At 42.7% G+C, this 20,731-nt stretch overlaps 1 protein-coding gene across 3 annotated transcripts in view; it reads left to right on the forward strand.

Annotated features, from left to right (window-relative positions):
• Window positions 1-20,731, forward strand: part of GART (phosphoribosylglycinamide formyltransferase, phosphoribosylglycinamide synthetase, phosphoribosylaminoimidazole synthetase) — a 54,949-nt gene that overhangs the window by 22,332 nt on the left and 11,886 nt on the right. For 2 of the 3 annotated variants that reach the window (XM_037904771.2, XM_043522887.1), the window contains 10 exons: window positions 3,782-3,950; window positions 5,492-5,723; window positions 8,646-8,740; window positions 10,662-10,771; window positions 13,394-13,592; window positions 16,048-16,299; window positions 16,663-16,815; window positions 18,649-18,852; window positions 19,182-19,313; window positions 19,878-20,008. In XM_037904771.2, coding sequence (XP_037760699.1) covers window positions 3,782-3,950; window positions 5,492-5,723; window positions 8,646-8,740; window positions 10,662-10,771; window positions 13,394-13,592; window positions 16,048-16,299; window positions 16,663-16,815; window positions 18,649-18,852; window positions 19,182-19,313; window positions 19,878-20,008 — 1,677 coding nt within the window. The other variant, XM_037904784.2, reaches the window with a different exon arrangement.

Consider the following 20,731-nt stretch of genomic DNA (forward strand, 5'->3'; position numbering starts at 1 on the left):
TTTTTAATGAAGTAAATACTAATGGGAACTGCATGATCATGGGAGACTTTAACTTCCCAGATACAGACTGGAGGACAAGTGCTAGTAATAATAATAGGGCTCAGATTTTCCTAGATGCGATAGCTGATGGATTCCTACATCAAGCAGTTGCTGAACCGACAAGAGGGGATGCCATTTTAGATTTGGTTTCGGTGTGTAATGAGGCCTTCATAGAAGAAATGGTTGTAGGGGACAACATTGGTTCAAGTGATCATGAGCTAATTCAAATACTTTGTCTCAGTCTTTAATGAGGCTAATAAGGAGCTTAGGGATAATGGTAGCATGAGGATATTGAGGTAGATATTACCATATCCGAGGTAGAAGCGAAACTCGAACAGTTTAATGGGATTAAATCGGGGGGCATTAAATAATCTTCATCCAAGAATATTAAAGGAACTGGCACATGAAATTGCAAGCCCGTTAGCAAGAATTTTTAATGAATCTCTAAACTCAGGGGTTGTACCATATGACTGGAGAATTGCTAACATAGCTCCTATTTTTAAGAAAGGGAAAAAAAGTAATCCAGATAACTACAGGCCTGTTAGTTTGATATCTGTAGTATGCACGGTCTTGGAAAAAATTTTTGAAGGAGAAAGTAGCGAAGGACATTGAGGTCAATGGTAAATGGGACAAAATACAACATGGTTTTACAAAAGGTAGATTGTGCCAAACCAACCTGATCTCCTTCTTTGAGAAAGTAACAGACTTTTTAGACAAAGGAAATGCAGTGGTTCTAATTTACCTAGATTTCAGTAAGGCGTTTGATGTGGTGCCACATGGGGAATTATTAGTTAAATTGGAAAAGATGGGGTTTAATATGAAAACTGAAAGATGGATAAGGAATTGGTTAAAGGGGAGACTACAACGGGCCCTACTGAGATGGGAACTGTCAGGCTGGAGGGAGGTTACCAGTGGAGTTCCTCGGGGATCGGTTTTGGGACCAATCTTATTTAATCTTTTTATTACTGACCTTGGCACAAAAAATGGGAGTGCGCTAATAAAGTTTGCGGATGATACAAAGCTGGGAGGTATTGCCAATTTAGAGAAGGACCGGGATATCATACAGAAGGATCTGGATGATCTTGTAAACTGGAGTAATAGGATGAAATTTAATAATGAGAAGTGTACGGTCATGCATTTAGGGATTAATAAAAAAGAAATTTAATTATAAACTGGGGACACATCAATTGGAAGTAACGGAGGAGGAGGAAGACCTTAGAGGATTGGTTGACCACAGGATGACTATGAGCCGCCAATGTGATATGGCCAAGAAAAAAGCTAATGCAGCCTTGGGATGCATCAGGAGAGCTATTTCCAGTAGAGATAAGGAGGTGTTAGTACCGTTATACAAGGCACTGGTGAGACCTCACCTGGAATACTGTGTGCAGTTCTGGTCTCCCATGTTTAAGAAGGATGAATTCAAACTGGAACAGGTACAGAGAAGGGCTACTAGGATGATCCGAGGAATGGAAAACTTGTCTTATGAAAGGAGACTCAAGGAGCTTGGCTTGTTTAACCTAACCAAAAGAACGTTGAGGGGAGATATGATTGCTCTCTATAAATATATCAGAGGGATAAATATCAGGGAGGGAGAGGAATTATTTAAGCTCAGTACCAATGTGGACACAAGAACAAATGGAGATAAACCGGCCATCAAGAAGTTTAGACTTGAAATTAGACGAAGGTTTCTAACCATCAGAGGAGTAAAGTTCTGGAACAGCCTTCCAAGGGAAGCAGTGTGGGCAAAAGACCTATCTGGCTTCAAGATTAAGCTCGATAAGTTTATGGAGGAGATGGTATGATGGGATAACATGATTTTGGCAATTCGTTGATCGCTAACTATTCATGGTAAATAGGCCCAATGGCCTGTGATGGGATGTTAGATGGGATGGGATCTGAGTTACTACAGAGAATTCTTTCCTGGGTGTCTGGCTGGTGAATCTTGCCCACATGCTCAGGGTTCAGCTGATTGCCATATTTGGGGTCAGGAAGGAATTTTCCTCCAGGGCAGACTGGGGGGTTTTCGCCTTCCTCTGCAGCATGGGGCATGGGTCACTTGCTGGAGGATTCTCTGGACCTTGAAGTCTTTAAACCATGATTTGAGGACTTCAATAGCTCAGACATAGGTGAGAGGTTTATCGCAGGAGTGGGTGGGTGAGATTCTGTGGCCTGCATTGTGCAGGAGGTCAGACTAGATGATCATAATGGTCCCTTCTGACCTTCAAGTCTGAATCTATGAATCTTGTATTATAGTGTGTATAGTTTTCTGTTAGCATTTATAAATCCCTTAGCTATAGTTAGAGACTTCATAGGTCCCAAATGGGACTATGCCCCGGTCCCCAGGCTTTAAGCCTTGTGATCGCTGCAAGAGGCCCATGCCCATTAGGGGTCCACACAGCAGTTGTCTGCATTGCTTGGGCGAAGGACACATTCATGAGAAGTGCAAAATTTGCAAGTCCTTCAAGCCAAGAACTAAGAAGGAGCGGGATATTCGTTTAAGAGCGCTCCTTATGGAGTCAGCCCTCACCCCAGCACTGGAGCAGCGTTCCGACTCAGCACTGACTACCGTGACCACGGTATGCAGCGCCCCACCAGGACCGTCCACTGGCCAGCACCAGTCCCCATCCGTGGCTCCGACCAAGAAGGCGGTGCGAGGCCGGTCTCAAACCTCCCGCAAGGGAAAGGATAAGACTGGGTGTGAGCAAGGTCCCATGCCAGGCAACTCTTCGCCCACGTTGAGATCTCAGGCCCAAGCTCCCGTGGAGCGATGTAGCCCAACCCGCTCCCCACCAGCTACCCCGGATAGTGACAGAGGCCTCCATCAGCTCCGGGTGCCGTCCACGCCGAAGGCCCTGCAGGCAACACAGGAGATCATGTCCCTCCCGGTGCTGCCCACACCGGCTCCTGCGGTTCCCCGGTCACGGGGTAAACTTGCATTTGGACTGCTTCGGTCCCCATCTCAGTGGCATCGTTCCCCATCGCAGGGAATGGCCCGCCAGCACTCGCCCTGCTGTAGCTGCCACGCATCTGACCACAAAAGGCAGACGCAGCCCAGCCCCATTCGGTCCTCAGACCTTGGGCACGGGCAGAAAGGATTGAGGCACAGCTCGCTAGCCACTGGGCGCAGACCTTTGGAGGCACGCGCCCCCCGGCAGGAGTACCGGTCCCAGCACCCAGTATCTCAGAGACCGCGGTACTGCTGCAGGGACCCGTCGAGGGATCAATGTCAACATTCCTCAAACCGTTGCTGATCCCCTTAGGAGGGCATCACCGCATGCAGGCACTTCCCGATACCAGGCCCATTCCAACTCCTGGTCCCACTCCTCATCGCAGCACCACTCGTCAAGCGCGAGACCTAGATCGCTGGCTCCAAGCTGTCGTGGGTCCGAGCACCACAGGTCCCTAAGACCCCACTCCACATCAGTCTCCAGGCAGAGTGACTGGCATCCAACTGAGGGTGGGGGGAACTGCCGGCGACCTATATACCACAGCATACGGGCGCCACTCCAGGGGGGGACCAGAGCTGGATCCCTACAGATACTGCTGAGGGAAAAACTTCCGGCACCGATGCATGTGGCAAGCACACACATCTAAGTTGAATGGACATGAGCAACACCTCTCGAAGAACACCAGTTACAGAAAAAGTAACTGTGTTTTATAAAAAACACAATGTTCTTAAAAAGTCTAAATTTGGGACTTAATTCAACCTTAGTGTCTCTTTAACTTGTCTACATTTTTGTAGGTAATTCTTCCACTATTGAAGAGTGATTTGTATGAAGTTATACAAGCGACGATCAAGAGAGAGCTGTCTAGCTCCATGCCTGTTTGGTCTGAAGACAGTGCAGCCATGACTGTGGTCATGGCTTGTGAAGGTTATCCAGGAAACTATGCCAAGGGCTTGGAAATAACAGGTAAAGACATCAGGAGTAACTATGCAAGAAGTTTTCCCCTGTATGCCTTGCGCAGATTAATCTATGTAATATAGAGTTTTGGAAACTACACAATTTATGACTCTGCATCAGCAAGAGACAACTGAATTTTAACACCCCCCTCCACTCCTTCTGCCCCCCAAGTTAGCTTTTTAGCTTTCATTAGTCAAATAGAATGTCTTTCCTTTCATATAAAGTTCAGACTGGGGAGGAAAACTGAGAGTTTACTCTCATACTGTAAGCATTGTGTCCAAAATTGCAGCATTTCCCACTCACAACATCCTCTTTTTCTGGTCCTCATATGTTTCTTAAATATGGAATATGTTGTTGAGGTGCTGTGAAACCTGAGGATGTACTAAATTCATCACTGCCCGTTGTTGTTTTGGTGCTGTGTGACAGGGCGTACCTACCCTGCACCGGCCCCAGCATATAAAAGGTAGCAGCCCAGTTCAGTCTAGGCAGGCTGCTGGAGGGGAAAGACGCAGGCTGCGAGCTCTTTCCAGGGAGTTGCTACAGGCCCTGACTGTGGGGCCTGGGCTTACAGAGTGCCAGACAGACTCTAGGCTGCCCGACAAGCCCTGAGAAGGGGCTGCACCGGTGGGAGCCTGGCCATTTGAGGACCCCAGAGGAACAGGGGAGCTCTGACGAGGGGGAAAGGATAAGAAGCAGCCCAGGGAACATAAACTTTTTGACGGTGAACGAACCAGGGAACCAGTCAGCATATTTCGGGAGGATCCCCGCTGACTCCGTGGTGAGCACTCCCACCACCGACAGGGCCCTGCGCTGGGACTCGGAGGGGCAGGAAGGTCCCAAGTCCCATTACCCGGAGTGCCATGCCCCCCTGAGCGGCGCCGCACTCCACCAGCAGGCCATGCAATCTCTCAGAGGTGGGCTACTATGCTGACTCTGGCCATTAGGCCACACTGCCCTGCGTAGAAGGGCTGTTTGCTGACTCTGGCCATTGGGCCACATTGCCCCAAGTGGAACTGACTGGCTGTTTGCTGACTCTGGCCATTACGCCATGCTGCCCTGACTAGAAGGGCTGCCCTATTGATGCCAACCTCTAGAAACCAAACTTAACATGGCCCTAGTAAAGGTCATTAGTATAACTAACTGGCTGTGGTACAGCCTTTTCCCTTTTTGGACCACACGTGCCCCGACACTCCGCGGCGGGGTGTACCAACCGAGCGACATGCTGATCTATTTTGGTCACTCACAGTCATAACTAAGAGTAGAGTAATGCAAAATACAACTAAAAATTAAATCTGTAAGCAGATGTCTCAGCTAAATGCCTCCTTCCACATCCCAGGGCATTTAGCTAACACATTTGTCTGTCCACAGGATTTAACTTCTTTATATGTATTTAGTTACCAGAGTGTGCAGGCCCACATAACCAATCAATCTTGATCTTTGATTGCGGTTCCTAAGGACTACTGAAATACAAATAATTAATAATTAGTGATAGATCAAAGTATTTGAAGTGACTGACTGATGCTTTATATTTATATTGTAAAATATTACAGGATTTTCTGAGGCTAAAGAACTAGGGCTGGAGGTGTTCCATGCAGGCACGGCAATAAAGGATGGCAAAGTAGTGACTAATGGTGGAAGAGTCCTTACGGTAACGGCTATCAAGAAGGATCTGATGTCAGCACTGGAAGAAGCCAACAAAGGAGTAGCAGCCATACACTTCAAGGGTGCCATTTACAGAAAGGACATTGGTTATCGGGCTATAGCTTTCCTCAGCAATTCCAGGTATATATCTGAAGGCACTGCCTGAAATTGATTGTTATTAGTGCTACCTGAATTGATCAAAAGATATCAGTAACTCAAAAGATCACCTAACTTGGTGTCTCCAGCTAGCTTCTGATGTACCCAGATGCAGGTAGCAATTTCCAGTTGGCATTTCTGTAGTGATCTCAGCAAGAGACGGCAGCAACTGACTGGGTTTGGAAACTGAATTACTCTCTCAACCTAGAGCTGATTCTTCCAGAGTCTGGGGTAAACCACACTAACAAGCAAGTATAAGGTACCTTGCACTGCTGCTGTCTGTACTATGCCTGTTCTGTTTATGGAGGACTTCAGTTTCCAAGGCTCTTTAGTGCAGGAGTAACTTTCTCCTGCACTAAATTCATCTTTCCCATTAGTCTAACATTAGAGTCCTCTCTTCTGTTCATGGGAGAAATGTTAGTGGATTGTTTTATTGGATTCATTTTTAGGGTTATTAAAGTGTGTGTAAAAGGAGCAAGAAGCTTTGGAACTCCTGCTTTATTGGGTTTCGACTAACAGCCCTTTTATAATTTGTAACTTATTTTGAATAGTTCTGTGAGACACAGGTTTATTAATCCTGGGAAGGTGAGGTTTTTTGTGTTTGTTTTTCTTTTGAGCAGTGTCTCTTGGTTGCCTTTTGATGTAGTCAAGAACCTCTTGCAAACTTTTTAACTGATGTTACCAGATACGGAGCATTTTTTCTCCATCTGCCTCTTCCCCAGTTCATTAACAGCCATAATAACTTTTGGTAATAGACCATTATGCAAAGTATGAGAGGCTGTGTTAGTAAGAGTCTCTATTTTGCTACTAGTGTACTGTTTGATTAGTATATTGTAAAGCCATCTATGTATAATCAATAAATAAATTAAGTGTGAAACAGTGCTTGTATTTAGTCTTCTTTCTCCTGAGAGTACAGGACACCATTGGAGAATTTGTTTAATTATGTGAAAGCATATAACTGGTGAAAATGCTGTAGTAAAATATTATAATCAAATCTTCGTATTACACAAGAAACCAGTGTATTTGAACAGACACTAGGAGCCTGACCCTGTAAAGCACTGAACTTAGGGGGCATGGAGAGAGAGGGAGCATGGCTGGAATTCCTCTATGCTCTTATGATCCCCGGCTCATGTGTCAGCCCTTTGGGAGCTAGTATAAGTTCATGTGGCCCTGAGACTGCTTTAATGTGTATTGGAGGCCAGACTGATGCCAGACAGTCCCAAGTACTGGGAGAACAAATAGGTGATGCAAAACAGCCTTTGCCCCACCTTGGCTCCTGTGTTGAGCACAGGTCACAAGGACCAAAGATTGGGCCATAAAGTGCAGCAGTAGTCTCTAGGAACTTATTCTGCAAGGTGCTGGGAGGCCTCTGCTCCTGAGGGGGCAGCTCAGGGAAGGCGCAGCTCAGGGAAGGCGCACAGCACCTAACAGGATCAATCCTCGGGCAGTAATATTTCACTCTATAATGCAGGGGTGGGCAATCTGCGGCCCACCACTGCTATAATGCAATCAGAGCATTTTCTGAAAATAAAATACTCTTTTTAAGAAAAACAAAAACAAAACCCAGCATATATTTAGGAGCTGAAAATGCTTAATGTTTCTCCCTTTGTATGTTTGAACAGAAATGTGTGTGTATGCAGCTGTTTGTAGGGAGTTTTTCTTAATAAGACTCTGTGGGAAGAGGGCAGTCATTCTGACAGATCTCTGTTCCTCAACCAGTATCAGGCTTCACCTTGAGAATAAATCAAATACTGAATCACAAAAATTAGAGAGCTAAAATATCTATTAGGCCATCTCATCCATACCCATGACCGTGTAAGAATTCAGATTGCTCAATCTGAGTCAAATACATTTGCTACAACTGAGCATTGAAAGCAACTACAATGACCATCCCAAAAATAAAACGTCCTTCCTGTGAATATGGGGGTAATAATTTATATCCCAGTTAATAACCTGTATATTCCAATGTGTATACAGTTATGCATTACCTGAATTGGGGTACAAGTTATAACCAAATATTCATTGGGTGCCTTTTACAGTGTGTGTGTGTGTATATTTAATATTTTGGGCCTTTAAAAATGTGCATTCTTTAAGCAATCTTGTGCTAGACGTTTTTTTAAAAGGAAGCTTGCTTATTAATTAAAGAAAAAAGATGCACTATGTTTTATGCTGCTACCACCAGAGTGATTAAGAAAGGACTAATCTTAAATTGAAGTTGAAGGATATGTTCTCATAGAGCAGTGCTGGTCCATGTATGGGATGCTATTATGGGATGCTATTTTGAGCTTCCTGCAAGCCACTGAGCATGCTTGCCTGATCCATCAAAGAACTTAAGCGGATGCTTAATTTTTAGCATGTGAGTAATCTAATTGAAGCCAATGGACCAGTGTCTGCAGAACCAAGCCCCTTGTCCCTCCTTTGAATGTCGTCTTTGTGCGAATTGTATCTTGGTACGTAGCCAGCTGGCTTATGTTCTGGTCTCTGATGCTGTCCTTATGATGGCTAGGAGTGTTCATATATCACACAGCACAGTACTCCTGGTTCCTATCTTCAGCCAAGTGCATGAGCTTAGCCTCAAAACAGCAGAGCAGTGCATCAATCTTTGGAGTTACTGAGCTGTTCTGAAGTTTGTGGTATAGTAAATGTTGTGTCACTACTGCTGAATGCTTTCGTGCTATTCTAATCATGCTTGCAGCGTACGCTACATTAGCAAAGTCCTGTGCAAACATGAAAGGGATGATGCTACTAGGAAAACTCACATTGAGTTCACTAAGGCCAGGATCAAGTTCTATATAATTAAATCTCACAGCATCACAGTAATGTAGGAAAGTAAATACTCTAAAAGGCAAACATATTTATGCCATTAGTAATTGGTTACTTTAAACTTTTTTTTTAACAATCTTTTAGAGGCCTGACTTACAAAAACAGTGGGGTAGACATCGCAGCTGGCAATACCTTGGTTCAGAAAATTAAACCCTTAGCAGCAGCCACCTCAAGGCCAGGTAAGCTCAGATTTGTACCATTATTCCTGGTTCACTCAGTTCTTGACAACCATACATGTCAGACGCAAATGCTCATGTTTGTGTGTCCTGCCTTGAAAATTTCAAGGTTGAGCAAACACCCAAGAGAGATTCAAAATGCAGAAATCCCTAAAGATACAGAATCACTTGTCAAAATGACCCTGTAAAACGTATTACCTGAGAGGTGTAGCACATTCTCATCTCCACTTGAGTTCAACAGAATTGAAGGTGCTCATGCATCACAGAGGTTTATTCCCTAACTTAAAGATACATGAGCAAAAATCACACCACCTGCTAATATTTTTAAGTAAATATATTATCAGTTTGCGTACAGTATCAGAGATGCATTTTTCTTCAATAAATGTTTTGAAAGCCTGTGACCTTTCACTGAAAGTGTAAAGCTCCCCATACATCATACATGGAATACCTCAGTTATGCATACAAGACACCCATGTGCTCCTCAAATAACTCTTATCAGGTCAGATCCTCCTCATGCTGGTTTCAGAAACTTGCCTTGCCATAACAGGTCACTAATGGTGGTATAACAAAGTATGGGTCTGAAATGAATACAGCCATTTTTTTTAATATAGTTTATTTCAATTTTCAAATTAACTAAGGACCTTCAAATAGCTTTATATCTTTTTCACATTTACCAAAGCTGTGAATAATTTGCATTATTAATTCTGTTTTTTCCAGCTTTGCCCCTTTCATTGTTAGTTTTTTTTAATGTGTGCTAATCTTAACAGCTGGAAGCCAAACATAGATGTACTTGACAGTAATAATATACTGTAGGTAGAGACATTATAAAATGGGTACTGCATCTCAGTGGGGAAAAAATGTCCTGTTGGCAACTTTCTTCAGGGAGGAATGGGCTTCAGACTATTACAGCCATTTCTTATCTGCTTTTACAGAAAGCTTTTTAAGTAGAAAAAGGGACAAATAATCTACATTAATTATTGAATGTGCAATCACAAGGCTTATGTAATTATAAAAATATATCCTAAAAGGGTAAGGAACTTCCTGTGTTTCAAGGCTTAAATCCAGTGAAGCCATTAAAGCACATGCTTAACTGGCCTATTGTGGAACTACTCCTGTATTTAAAGTTAAGCAAGTGCTTTAATCAATGGTTTGCTGGATCAGGGCCCACTGTTGTTGGCTCAGTTTCAGTGGGTTTTCTACATTTGGGTGATTTGTAGGAATGGGTCATAAGTGGTTAGAAGACTTCAGTATACCAGGTTGTCAATCAGCACCTTTCACTTGCACCAGGGATAACGTCTGCAAAAGTGTGTAAATGACTCAAGAGCTTAAGTCCCATTGACTTTCTGTGCAAAGGGGATGTAAAATGTGATCAGTCAGAATAGTAAGGGTTTTCAATCACTTTGCACATATTTTGCACAGTGTACGCAGTTTACACAGGGTGTAGGGCAGTGAACAGTCAAGTCCAGACGACCTCAATACATTTTAGAGATGTATGTTTTGCAGTGTTTTAATACTCTCCGTGCTTTTATTTATACTCCAGATATTGCTTTGGAAATTAGATAGTATATTAGTTGGTACGTTCCTTCCCCCCCAAAACCCACGTTGTTTTGTCATTTTTATCAACAGCATTAACACATTGGATCAAAATTTATGCCCGGAGCTCAGCCCTTGTTCCCCCAGGGCCCAATTTACAACTGAAATCAATGATCCGGGTTAGATCAGGACCTATCGGCCTATTAATAGAGGCTGAGACTGCTGTAGAGGTGCACTTGGTCTTTGGGGAGCCAGGGAAGGGAAGAGAGACTCTTGTGATCCCTTCTGTTGACTAAAGCTTCAGAAGGAATCTCTTCAGTGGGTGGAGGATCCGGCAAGATCCCATTGGAGTGTAAGTTTAATTCCCTTGTCTTTTTTTTCTGGTTGGCAGGCTGCAATGCAGAGCTCGGAGGATTTGCTGGTCTCTTTGACTTGAAAGCAGCTGGTTACAAAGATCCTATCTTGGTGTCTGGAACTGATGGTGTTGGAACAAAACTCAAGGTAACTGGAAACACCTGTGCAGGAAGGAATGTCCTGGTTAAAAGCAAAACACCTGTCCACATCAATGCCGAGATTATTAATGGGGGATGCTTATTGTGTTCAGAAGAATACACATTAATACTTTCAAAAAGCATCCTCTTTCTGACTCCTGTTCAGCTAAGTATATGCCTGGTTTTAAGCAGCTGAGAAGCCCCATTGAAGTCAGGGACTGCTCATGCTTAAAATTAGGCACGTATTTAAATACCTTGCTGAATCAGGGCCTCCATCTCTACTACACAGTGTCCAATCGCAGAGCCAGACAATAAGACTATATAAAGGCCGTTGTATATTTGTGCACATTGATTGGACCATTTCATTCTGAATGCATTTTGTACACCCCAATTAAATTAAAAAAATGAACATTCTGTAAGATGAGATCTTAAGTCAGATTCATTGAGCTCTACTAATTTATTCCAGCTGAGTATCTGGCCCATAGTCTTTTAACATCTGTATCCAACAGAGCAGAACGACTACTGCTGGACAGCATGAATTGGAGTTTTTGCTGTGCCCATCGGTTTTCTTGTTCAAACCAGAGAAATTTTTGGAGCTGAGCTCCCAGCTCAGAGATTTAAAGACTGGGACCATGTTTCCCAAAACTCCTGTTGGGAGTTTCAGGTGCACAAAGAATGTAGCACATTGAGCTGTAAATGAATGATATTCCAAATCTCAGTGCTCTCATAAATGTTTATTATTATTAAAATCAAGGGATCCCTTTCTATGTCCAAGTCATTGGCAGTTGGAAAAGATGGAAATAGAGAGTGGTAACAAAAATAAACTTAGTTGAGATTAATTTTTACTTTTAAAGTGGAAATAAACTGTAGTTTAAAAAAAAAAAAAAAAGCCACCAAAACGTACTTTCCCGTTGACTCAGAATGACATTATGCACTATCTACCTGCTCTGTATAATTGCATGATCTTAATGGGCTCCCTCAGTGCCATTCTCCAGTGGTTAATGTAGATTGAAACAGGAGGGAGGAAATCTCTCCTCATCAACTAAGGAGGATCGGTGTGGGAGCACTCCTTACCCAAGCCAGGAAAAGGCAATTACTAGGAAGCTGTGCTCTCCCCACTTCTTCTTCCTTTGAACCCTGCCCTTCTTACTCTTATTGTTCGTTAAATCCACCTGTTGTATCTTGTCTCATATTTAGATGGTAAATTTTTCAGGGTGGGACCATCTCTTACTCTGTGTTTATGCAGTGCCCAGCACAGTGGGGTCCCAGTTTTGATTGGGCATTTTATGTGCTACTGCATTACTGTTACTACTACTAATAATGTAGAGATCCAGTTTTATCAGAGCTATTTTGAACTTGGCTGTCATTTTTATTCTTTTGCTTAGGAAATAGGGGAAGAGTTTCTTGTACTTGTTGTGCCTGGGCCAGAAAAGCAAAGTTGTGAAATACCTGCTATTTCACACTAACTCCATCACTGCAGCTGACGTCTGACATGCTAAAATCCAGCCATGTCATTTGGTCATATCAAGGGTTCGTGGGCACCCTTTGTTAACTTCCATGGGAGCTATGGTTGTTTAGTGCCTTGGAAATCAGTCTCAGTAGTGTCAACTCTCACAATTTTATCACAAGTCTCATGCTGTTTGGTATTTTGCTTAAAGCCCCAGGTCCTGGAGGCAAGGGATTATGAGAGACTATCAATCCTGATAATTATTTTTCAGTAAGATTCTAGCCCTGGTGGTTATGGTGTATAGCTTGAAAATGTGACATGACTGTAACCTAAAGATTGAAACTAAGTAGGCAAATAAACAGCCAAAGTTGATTTGTTTTAAAATTGCATGATTTTTAGCTATGCTTTTGTAACGTTTGGAGCTGGGAGTACAGCAGGCTGCTTATTTATTGATTTTTAGGCTCCAAGCTTTAGACACACAAACTCGATAATTATGGCATTGACCACTCTTTGCCACAACTTCTTCAGTCTACAAAAATGGGGATGATAATATTCTCTTTCTCTACCAGGTGGGTGCTGTGAGGCTTATCTCGCATATGTTTACAAAGCACTGTGAGATCCTTTTATGAGAGGTGTTCTAGAAGTGAAGTGTACCTTTTTTCAAGTCATTCTCAGTTTTATTTATCTTTCATTCTCTTCCCCTAAAAAGCTTCTCTCTCGTCTTGAAATCTGGTGGTCCGTGTATTACTTATTGGTGGTCTGGGGAGAGCTGGATGGTCACATGATACTGTCTTTCTTCCTTGTTTTCAGATGCTACATTGCACTAAAGACCGCTGAAACCTCTGAAATTTTTTTCTAATGTCACATAAGCAATTGCTGTAGTTGCCACAGGGAGGTTAGACAGTTGCCAATGGCAGGGGAAGTGTCCATGAGACCCTCTCTAGTAAGATGTGACCCATATTGTGAAAAACATAGAGAATCTCCCTCCCCACAAAAATGAGCAACTTAGAGAAAGGATACATCCTAATTTGAAGGAACTGACAATTTTAGAGGATTTTCAGAAAGTATTCACATGAACAACATGATGTTTGTGCCTTCCCTTGCCACTGTCAGGGAAACATCTCCGATCTTGTGCTTTTAATTCATGCAAAAATTACAAACTGGTCTCTCTCGGTCTTGTTACAGATTGCACAGATGTGTAAGAAACATGACACCATTGGCCAAGATTTGGTTGCCATGTGTGTCAATGACGTCCTGGCTCAGGGAGCAGAGCCCCTCTTCTTCCTCGACTATTTTGCCTGTGGGAAACTTGACACTGAAGTGGCTCAAGCAGTCATAGCGGGAATAGCTGAAGCTTGTAAAAAGGCAGGATGTTCTCTCTTGGGTACGAGCACTCACTTCCTGTATGGCATTTGAAAATTTGTGTGCTGCACCTTTTTTAAACTGCTTTTTAATGTTTTGTGTCCACATTTTTGAAAGGTCTCATAAATCAAAACTCGATGAGACTCTGATTAACTGCCTATGCTTTATGAAATGGGGTCTCCATCCACCTTCATAGCAGGTGCTGTTTGTTCACAAAAGCTACGAGTAGGTCAGGAATCCATGTTTTGACAATTTTCTTTCCCTGTCTCTTCATTTAACTTCATAAAAATGAGCTCCATAAAGCCCTTCCTGCCAGTAGTTCGCATATTTGAATTATTTATATATTTCAAGTCACTTTATAAATGTGTTGAAGAGGCATGTTTGTTTTCTGATGAAGACTCTGTGTTTGCAGTATCCAAATTTTCCCAAAATCAGTTTATCCCAAGATGTTAAGATGTAAGTTTAAGCATTTTCCCTCAAACTGTCATTATACACTAGGTGATCATATTTTATTCGTAAATTATGTACATATCCTATTATTCAATATTGAAGCTACTGTTAAATAAAAGTCATATAATCATTTTAACTTGTGACTTTCACAAAAATATAACCTTTAAAAGTCATTCAACTCATTAATGTTTCAAATTCTGTTAGCTGAATCTTGTGTTATCCAAGTATTTAATATGAATCCTTACGTTATAAAGAAATAGAATGTAAGCTTACAGTTTAGAAGAATGAAAACTACAAAGCAAAGTTCAGCTCCCTCTTTCTGTTTTTACATTTCTCCTCCTTTTAGAAGTAATTATCTTCCCTAGTAAAAATACAGGAGCAAAGCTTAATACATTTTCAAAACAAACCTTCTCATGTACCGCTTAGAGATGGCAAAATCAGATAAGCTCATCTTGCATTACATATGTTTTAAAAATTATGATAGTTACCATTTTCCCAATCTTTGAAAAATAGAAAGAAGAGAGTCATTCGCTCTTCTCTTAATGGGGAGTCTCTCATTTTACAGGTATTTTTACAAGCTTTTCTGTGAAAAACAGGCAATGTACGTATTGCCAATCAAAATTTTCTTAATTCATTACTTCATACCAGTATATGAACAAACGGGCTACTTACTTCAAACCCTGCGTCTAAAATACACTCATATTTAAATATCAAAACTTGTCACATGCATTGACTAAATTGTTTAAAATTCAGGGCTTAATTTCCATTACAGTTAGTACACAACTGCAAACATAGTCACTGACAGTGAGGTTAGAAAGGAAGCTGGAAACTTACAAATTAATTGGTGGAGATTAATCATTAAGTTTTAAATGGGAATACTGTGTATCATTGTGTGCTCATATTCAGAAATATCCGAGACATGAGTCACGTAGCCATTAGGATGCTAGAATTCTATCACTGTCTCTGTTTCAGACCTGTTAAAATCGCTAGTTTTTCCAGACATTTTGTTACATGAGACGGCTACTTTTAAATACCTCGGGTCTTGTCTATACTAGGCAAAAAAGACTAAACAGCTCTATGACCCTTTGCATCCACGCACTGCAGCTGTGCCATGCACTTTGCAAAACTTACTTGTACAAAATGGTTGCAACACCTAGGAAAAGGCCTTTGCACCATTTCAGTCATACCTGAGCTAATCTACAAGGGTATCTCTCCAGTGTGGACAGGAAGCCGTAAGCATTGCAGCTGCACTGATTCAGTTAGCCTTGCTAACTCCATCCCACAATGCAGTGCCATGTGTTTAGAAGTTACTGAAACAACTCTGCTCCCAGCAACAGTCCTGGGCACTGTGGGATCGACACTTCAGAGTGTACTGGTCCAACCAGGTTAGTAAGGCATTTTATGTGTGGATGTGCCAGCATGGTTCTGCCAAACAGTGTTGCTGTCTGGATATGCTAAACCATTGTGAAGACAAGTGAAGCAGTCAATTATTTAATGCATTCAGCGTCCTTGGATACATTTCCTAGTGTAGCGTAGCCACACCCCAGAGGGGAATTAAACCTGTCTGTTATTCTCCAGAGTGCTAATCTAAGCATTTATATTTTGCTGTATAAAGGAATAGATTTAGTTTTCACTAAGGCTCCGTGCTCAGGAGGTGGTCTCTGTGCTCAGATACTCCTGTGATGGAAGCCATATTAGCACTTAGATAACAAACCCGATGAAAAAAATCTGTATAAACAACTGTAGGTATATAGTAATTTTAACCCTGGCCAGCAGGAATTAGGATTTCTTGACAACATTCCAATTTGCCTGTTGTCAGTTCCAATGACCAGAGCTACAGCCATGTGACAAATGTTGGTGTTAATTAATTTTATTTCATTGTCTTTTTTTATACCGTTTTTTTTTTTAATGTAGCCTATTTACACCGCTGCATTCCTTCGCATTCGGTTGGAAACATTTAAAAATCATATGTATATTCATCACAATGTCTTTCACCCCTATTCTTTCTCCTTCCCTGTCCCCTGCAGGAGGAGAGACTGCTGAAATGCCTGGCATGTATCTGCCTGGGGAGTACGACCTCGCTGGCTTTGTAGTTGGTGCCGTGGAACAAGGACAGATGCTCCCCCAACTGGAGAGAGTTGCTGAGGGGGATGTTGTCATTGGAATAGCTTCCTCTGGGGTTCACAGCAACGGGTTTAGCCTTGTGAGGAAGATTGTAGAAAAGTCGTCTTTAGATTTCACGTCTCCATCAGTTGCTGGCTCTGGTGACCAGACGTTAGGTACCATCGCTAATACGAATACCTCTTCTCCTGAAGTGTAACAAAACGTCATGGTTGTCTTCCCAACATAACTTTTTTTTTTTTTTTTATGATTCCACTATTACTTGACTATATTCTTCTTTCCCTTTTCTCTAAATTAAATACTCTGAAACAAATTAAGTGGAGGGGCAGATGGGTAATAACACTGGTGTGTACTATTGGCGTTAGAGCAGAGCATTCTTCTCTTTCCAAGGCCATTTACTCTATCACATAGCAGTTGTTTTTCAGTATCTGGGTAAATGAATATTTTTAGGCTTCCTTGGTTTAATTTGATTGACATTTATTTCTGTGTTGTAATCAGTCTCTTTCATTTTACATTCACAGGGGAGCTATTGTTAACCCCGACTAAAATCTACAGTAAAACTCTGTTGCCTGTCCTTCGTTCAGGGCGTGTTAAGGCCTACGCCCACATCACTGGAGGAGGTCTGTTGGAAAATATCCCCCGAGTTCTCCCAGGATCATTTGGTGTAGTTTTAGGTAAGGAAGCAAAATGGACATCATATAAAAAAATGCACAGTTGTGGGGATGGACCTGAAAAGCCCATCCGTGTGGTATAAGGTAAACTGACACTTTCCTTGAGTCTAACGTTTGCATGTCTAGAACACAGTTTATTTTTTTACTAGATCTTTCTTGAATTTTCCCTTTCACTCAGAATACCTACAAAGTACTTTGTAGTAGGGTGACCAGATGTCCTGTTTTTAAAGGGACAGTCCCATATTGAAGCCCTCCTGTAGGTATCCCAACTTTTTCTTAAAAACGGGCAAACTGTCCTGTATTTTCTGTTCTCCCCCCACCCGGTGGGTCCAGCTTCTGGCTGGATCCCTGCTCACTAGCCGCCTGGGGGTGGGGTCCAGTGGCTGATGATGGGGGTGGGTGTGCAAGACTGGTGGTGGGGTGAAGATGCTGTGCACGGGGTCGGCTGCTCCCCCAACTGGTCTGTCAGGGCAACCCACGCTGTGTGCCAGCTCTTGGCCAGTAGGGCCCTGCCCCCCATCCGGTTTCCTGCCAGCACTGGCTGCATGCTGCGGTGGCTGGTGCAGGCAGGGAGGCCCCAGGCGGTGGCTGATTACATGTTGCCTCTGCTGTTCACTCATTGGCCCTTTATGTGCTCCCCCTCTTGCTGTCCTCTTGCTGTTTTTCCCCTTTGTCCCCTCCTCCTCCAGCCCGCTGCTCCTCCATATCCCCAGCCACTGGTCAGAGAGCTCAGCTCATCAACAGCCTGGCCAGCAGGCTCCTTCCTTTCCCCACTGCCTCTGGCTGGGCCAGTGCCCCAGGAAAGCCCAAGACCCTCTAAGCCCTGCATGTGCCAAAGCCCCGCAAAGCGCTGGCACAGAGAAGCCTCTCCGCCTCTCAGCTAAGCTCTGGAGTTGCAGGGGGGAAGCAATTTCCAGCCTGTTCACACCCCAACCCTGTAGGCTCCAGAGCAACCCCAAGGGCAGGGACTAAGCACCCTCTTCACCCACCCTTCCCCCTGCCCTGAGTCCTGTCCCCAGTGGGATGATGATATTCCCATTTTACAAGCAAGCAACTGTTGGCACAGGAAAGTTAAGTGTCTTGTTCAGGATCACATTGTGTTGGTGCCAGGTGCAGAATAAAACAGAGAACGCATGACTCCCAGTTCCCTGTTCCAAATAATAGATTGTGCTTTCTTCTGCAGACTGAGATCATCAGATCTGTGTTTTATTTTTATAGTTCGCCTCTTCTGTATGCTAAACTCTGAGTACTAATGTATGAAAACCAGGACATAACATTTAAAATATCATATGGCAAAAAGAAATCTACTCCCTTTTTAACTCCATCATGCTGGCTTGTTCAGCAATGCTGTTGCTGCGGGCCAATCAGTTTTTGCCATGGGGGAAAGGGGTCTTGTCTGTTGGAATTTGATGGTTTCTCCCTCATTTATATCCTCTCTACCATTGCAGCTGTCATCTTCCGAGGAGAGGATGGCTAAAAGAGCACCTTCTGAAGTATCCTCAAAGCTCCTACCTAATTATTAATTAATGGGTCACAGTTGAGTAATTCATTTCCTACATTCCATGGGCTGAACCACGTTTTCCAACACTCCAGACCCTGCTGACTGAGGCAGTAAGAGACATGGACTGGGAATTAAATCCGGTTCTTCTGCATCGTAGCAGAGATCACTGGGCCTAAGACTGCCCCAGGTCTGATCACTTTTGCATTTGTAATTCACGTCCAGCAAGTCTGGCTCTTGATGTTCTAGGAACTTGAGTATTTGTGTCAAGACAATCATTGCTGTTAAACACTTGTTTTGTACTTCAACAAGCAATTTACAGCTTCAGCCATTTTCAGATGCTCACAGTTGGCAGATACCTGAAATCTTCTCTTGGCTTCAAAAAGAGGGGAACCTCTCAGAAGAGGAGATGGCCCGAACGTTTAATTGCGGGATCGGTGCAGTCTTGGTGGTAGAGAAGGAACTGGCTCAGCAGGTTCTGAAAGACATACAGAGACATGAGGAAGCCTGGCTGATTGGGAAAGTCGTCTCCCGACACACAGGTACTGGATTCTCATTTACCTAGAGGAAAGCAGGGCCAGATCCCCAGCTGATGTAAATCGGTGAAGCTCCACTGATGTTAGCTGAGGATCTGGTCCATAGATACTCTGTTGCATTTGCTCCATAGGTGTGTTAAAATGCTAGTCCTGAAGACTCCAGTTACAGTACATATAACACATGCTTAACAGTGTTTGATAAATGAGTGTTAGCTTTGAAGTGGTGAGAAACAAGAAATGCTATTGGTCTAATTTTCAGAGGTGCTGAAGTCCTTTTTATGTCCTCTATATTTCTCTGTTTACATGTAACACTTTTTTTTTTCCCCCCCATTAAGAATCTGCCCATGTTGAAGTCAATAATCTGCTTCAAGCCTTGCAAACAAATAGGTTACAGTTTTTGCACAACTATATCCAAGGCAAAACCCAAACAAGCAAAATGAAGGTGGCTGTTCTCATCTCTGGAACAGGTGAGGCTTTTGCATTCTTGGCTACAAGGTACAACACAGGCTGTTGAAAAAGAAACTTGGGCCCTGAACCAAAACTGCTTCAAGTTATTGGAAGTGTTTCCATGAACTCCAGTGAGATCGACATCAAGGGGCAGCTCCTCAGGGCAGGCAGAACAGATTTTTGCCCAGGCCATTTTGAATTGGATATACTCTGAACATTACCCACGGCTGCAAACTGTTTGTGAGATACACCTACATATGTAACTTTTGCCCACACACATCTATACCACCTTTTGGTGATCAACCAGCTGATCAGAGGGATGCAGTGTTGTATTTTCAAACAGACCAAACTTTCATGCAGCATAGTTCATGCACTGGAAAGTATGTTTTACAAATGCATAACTTATTAAACCATTTCTCACACACACACCCCCAAGTCACTAAGGTCAATGGAAAGACACCCATTGACTTCAGGGGCCATTGGTTCAGGCTCCTCCTAAGTTACTGTTTTTAAAAGCTGTCTCAGAATGTTCATATTTACCCTCCAAGAAATGCTTGGTCTTCATTTCTTCTTTTTCATTTTAGGCACAAACCTTGAAGCCCTAATAACCAGCACAAAAAAGCCAACCAGCTATGCACAGATAGTCCTCGTCATTTCTAACAGATCAGGCGTGGAAGGGTTAAGAAGAGCTGAAAGAGCTGGTATTCCTACAAAAGTAAGCAATGTTTTACCTTTTGAATCAGATTTTACTAACTCACTGCTGTGGAAAGCTAGCCAAGGATTAATAATATTTATAGGGGAGAGGTGGAGCTGGAGCACAGAACTGGGAGACAGAAACTCCAGAAATCTTCTATGCCACTGACTGTCTGTGCCCTTAGGAAAGTCACTTAACTTCTCTGTCTCCTATCTGTAGGATGGAGATAATAGTATGTCTTTTATTTCCATCCTAGAGGTGTTACTGGGATTTGTTATAGGGTGTGCCTAGAAACCCCTGCCATTGTTAATGTTGCAAAACACTTAAAATTAAAACCACACCTCCACCAACCTACCTACCTACCTTTCACTTCCGGAGCTAATATTTTCCTTGCTTGGGGTCTCCCCAAAGGTGATTATTTTTATTATTAAAGTTTGAACAAAAGCCTTTCTTTTTGTTTTTAAGTTCAGCTATGGTGAGAAAATATGTACATTTCAGACAATGCTACAGCCAACATGGCTGCGGTTTAAAAATAGCATGGAGAGAGTCCTTGTTCAGGGTTAGTGTATTTGTTTGGTTTACAAAAATATTTATCAATTATAAACAATGGAAAATCGGGCCCAATGTGATTTCTGCCGTTGATTTCAACTAGAGCAGGATCTGATGCTTAAACAAATTATTAATTATTATTATTTGTATTACTATTTGCATGACATTAGAGAGACAAGGTGGGTGAGGTAGTAT

This window comes from Chelonia mydas, chromosome 1, assembly GCF_015237465.2.
Source record: "Chelonia mydas isolate rCheMyd1 chromosome 1, rCheMyd1.pri.v2, whole genome shotgun sequence".
In the NCBI taxonomy this organism is placed as follows: domain Eukaryota; kingdom Metazoa; phylum Chordata; order Testudines; family Cheloniidae; genus Chelonia; species Chelonia mydas.